Source organism: Rana temporaria, chromosome 5 (assembly GCF_905171775.1).
Source record: "Rana temporaria chromosome 5, aRanTem1.1, whole genome shotgun sequence".
Taxonomy (NCBI): Eukaryota; Metazoa; Chordata; class Amphibia; order Anura; family Ranidae; genus Rana; species Rana temporaria.
In genome coordinates, this window is record NC_053493.1 from 416,411,750 (window position 1) to 416,415,998 (window position 4,249).

Below are 4,249 nucleotides of genomic sequence, written 5' to 3' on the forward strand. Positions count from 1 at the left end.
GAACAACGTAATTTATGGTCATTATACTAAACATCTAAGATATTAAATATCTAACCGGACTATTGGACACTATATATTAGATCACTACATATACAACCAAATCTACTATAGCTTTACCAAAACTATGTCACATGAAGATAAACAGTGCTTTGAATTAGTTAAAATCAGGCAGGCCTTCTACTACATATGAGTGTGAGCAGCTATTGAATTACAGTGTGCATCCGGAAGCTCCAACACGCATTGCCTATATACAGTATATCATTTCATATATATATATATATATATATATATATATATATATATAAACACACACACAAACTCTCACACTCTTATGAATAAATGTAAGCAAACATTTTAAACTGTATAAAAACATGGATGTGTTTATTTCTTTACAATATATTTTTTTTTAAGGAGCCCTGTTCGGGGGCTTTGGTGAAATATCAGGATTTTAACAGACCCCCTAATGACTCACTTTTGAGGCAGAGAAAGGGGCTGAAGACAGAAAATACGCCAGTCCATTTCTCTGCAATCTCAGCTGCACTGCACAGTGAATTAATGGGAAGTGCTTTGTGCTGAGGGGCTTCCTCTTCATTCACAAACTGAAGCCTAGTAAAACTGCACCGCACAGGGTCATTAGGGTGTGTACGTTATCTGTACAAACTGTGTCATTCTATAAACCATATTGACATTTCTCACCAGATTTCACCAGATTCAGCTCAGATTTCCTGTAATATGATCATTTTACACGTCTCCTGACCCCCCAGATAGCTTTATACGACCTTTCCATACATATAACCCAGCATGGAGGGGCTCAGTGAAGGTGGTGGTGAAGGTGTGGAGGTGTCTGATCGGGTCACACAGATCATAAAAGGAGATCTGCCCGGCCTCATAATCCACATAGATCCTGACTCTGTTACTGGAGAGATCGGGAGATGTGCTGATCCATTTATTGTCATGTATTAGACAATAACCACCGCTATACCTGTGCAAACACCAGGACTTGTTATTATTTCCAATCCCTGACTGCACTCCTCTCCTCTTTATACCAGGATAACACATCCCAACGCTGTAATCTCCTGACTCACTGACATCCACTTCCCAGTAATGTCGCCCCGAGGAAAATCTCTGACTGCTTAATACCTGCAACCATCTCTGAAATCTCTCCGGTGTTTTTGGACGATTCTGCTTTATATGTGACCAGGATACAGTTTTCATGTCATCTGATATCTGTAGCTTATTATGAGCTGTGTTCACATCCAGTAATATGTCTGACGCTTCCTGTATATAGAAGAATACATTTACCCCTTTTATCATATCAGATAACCCTGTGTGTAATGTGTGTGAGATTCCAGCCACATCCAGATCCCCTCCATCATGGAGGAGTCTATCATGTCTCTCTCTGTCCTCATTATCTCCCTCCTCAGTATCACACAAGTCCCCTGTGTCTGATTCCTGTAGGACAGTCAGTGTGTCAGTCATGTTACACAGCTCCTCAATGTCCTCCATCTTCCTGGACAGATCCTCCTTCTTTATTTCCAGCTGATGGATCAGATCAGACAATGAGATCCGCTCTTCCTGGCTGGAGATGTACCTCCAGACTCTCTTCTCCAGGTCCTCCAGATGTCTCCTGAGCTCTATGAACAGGGCAGTGACTCTCTCTGATGTTTCTTGTACTTTTCTCCTGCGATCCTGCAAACTCTGGACTCTTTTCTCCGTCTCCTCTCTCTCTGTCATCAGTTTCTGCAGAACATTTCTCAGTTTCTGTTTTTTATTCTCAGAGGCCTCATCCAGAGTCTCCACCTTGTGTCCCCGGTGTTCTCCATCCAGCCTGCAGGTCACACAGATACAAACAGAGTCCTCAGTGCAGTAATACTCCAAGATCTTCTTATGGATCAAACATTTTCTGTTCTCCATGGAAGTGGTGGGATCAGTTAGGACATGTTCTGGTGCCTTGCTGTGGACTCTCAGGTGATTATCACACAGATAAGCTTCACAATGCAGACAGGATTTAACAGCCGGTACAGGATAGTGAATACATTGTGTACAGGAGATTCCAGTCTCCTTCTGATCTGGATGAGTAGATCGGAAAGTCTCCACTATGTTACGTAGTGTTATGTTCCTCTGCAGTGTAGGACGACTCATAGACCTTTTCCTGCACTGAGGACAGGAATAACCTCCAGACCCCTCCTGTGTATCCAACACACGATCAATACAGACCCGGCAAAAGTTGTGTCCACAGCTCATCATTACAGGATCTTTATAGATTTCCAGACAGATGGAACAGTCCAGCTCCTGTCTCAGATCAGTAGACGCCATTTCTGACAGCAGAAGAGAGAAACGAAACTAAAGTCTCCGACACTCAGAAACCAGAGGACGCAACTCACATTTTTCCATACAGGGAGGGGCTGAACTGGTCATGCAATTGATATCTGCAGGAAGTATGTGAATAAAGTGCATGTCTGTAAGATGAAGTAATATTTCCATACACAGGAGTGTTTTGGTCACATGCTGTGACTATTAGACTTGTTTGCATTTTTTTAAATAAGAACTTCAGACAAAAGCAATACTGAGATAGTAATGCAGTGCCAATAGGTGTTTACATGCTAAAGTGTTTTAGATTTTCCATGTCAATTGACAATTTCACTTTTATTCCTCGTTCACACTTGGGTGTGGCAGAAATGCGCAAAAAAACATGCTAAAACATGCAACATGCTTGCTGTGACATTATTTCTTAATGTAACCGCAAACATGGGTAGCAGTCATGCATGTGCTGCTGACAAAACACATAAAAAACGTGCAAGATGTGCATTGCCAAGGGCGCTTGGCACAGTATCAAAATTTGTTACATAGGCTTTTCTTGGAGCAAAGGGAGGCTCATTCAAATGAATGGTGCCGCTTCAAAAATGCACTAAAAAAGCACAAAAACAGCAATGTGGTAGCCTCACTCAACTGTGAATGAGGCCTTAGGAAGTTGTCCTTTAACCCCTTCCATACTGGGGGGCACTTATACACCTTCCCGCCCAGACCAATTTTTAGCTTTCAGTGCTGTTGCACTTTGAATGACAATTGCGCGGTCATGCTACACTGTACCCAAACTAAATTGTTATCATTTTGTACCCACAAATAGAGCGTTCTTTTGGTGGTATTTGATCACCTCTGGGATTTTTATTTTCAGCAAAAAAAATGACCGAAAATTTTGAATTTTTTTTTTGTTTCTGTTATAAAACATTGTAAATAAGTAAGTTTTCTCCTTCGCTGATGGGCACTGATGGTACTACACTGACGGGCACTGATAAGGCGGCACTGATGGGCAACGATGAGGTGGCACTGATGTGGTGGCATTGATGGGCACTGATAATGGGCACTAATATGCGGCACTGATAGGCGGCACAGATGCACTGATAGGCGGCATTAATGGGCACTGATAGGTGGCACGGATGGGCATAGATGGGCACTGATAGGTTGCACTAATGTATGTGTTGTACTAATGGATGCCAATCAGTGCCAAACAATGCCTGCCAATCAGTGATGCCCATTGTGGGCACTGATTGGCATCCATTGCGGGCACTGATTGGCATCCATTATTTCTGCCATTGTCATCCCTGGTAGTCTAGGGTGTCATACATGTGTTTTGCATCCCTGGTGGTCTACTGGCCTCCCTGGTGGTCCAGTGTGGGCATCCTCGGGGGGGGCTCTGTTGATAATCGATCAGCACAAACCCCCCTTGTCAGAGGAGCAGCCGATTGGCTCTCCTCTACTCACGTCTAACAGACGCGAGTGAGGAAAAGCCGATTAAAGGCTTTTCCTGTTTACATCGTGATCAGCCGTGATTGGACACGGCTGATCATGTGGTAAAGAGTCTCTGTCAGACTCTTTACATAGATCGGTGTTGCGGGGTGTCAGACTGACACCCTGCAACAACAATCGCCGCGATGCGCGCCCCCCCGGCTCAATATCCTGAGGACGTCATACGACGTCCACTCAGGATATTGAAACCACTTTGCCGACGTCTTTTTGCATAAGGTGGGCAGCAATTGGTTAAAGGCCAAAGTCAGGCTGCTTTTAAATCTAGCCTTGCATATTTTTCATGCTCATTTTGATAAGGGGGTCTGTGGCATGCAGGATTGTTAGCTCTCGTGGTAGATTTTTTCAGTGACTCAAGCCAGTCAGGAATAGGGATAAGCCAAACATACCCGCGCTCGGTTCGCACCAAAACTTTTGAATGGACCGAACGTTCGCGCAATAATTT

General features: G+C 43.7%; 1 protein-coding gene across 1 annotated transcript; it reads right to left on the reverse strand.

Annotated features, from left to right (window-relative positions):
- Positions 1–357: 357 nt before the first annotated feature.
- On the reverse strand, positions 358–2,357 carry LOC120941644 (E3 ubiquitin/ISG15 ligase TRIM25-like). Its single transcript, XM_040355173.1, has one exon. It carries the CDS (start codon positions 2,314–2,316, stop codon positions 742–744), a length of 1,575 nt encoding a protein of 524 aa, XP_040211107.1. The 5' UTR covers positions 2,317–2,357; the 3' UTR covers positions 358–741.
- Positions 2,358–4,249: the final 1,892 nt, after the last annotated feature.

Bases quoted from the DNA above. Each gene is read 5' to 3' on its own strand.
- LOC120941644 (XM_040355173.1), bottom strand. From the start codon at position 2,316: ATGGCGTCTACTGATCTGAGACAGGAGCTGGACTGTTCCATCTGTCTG.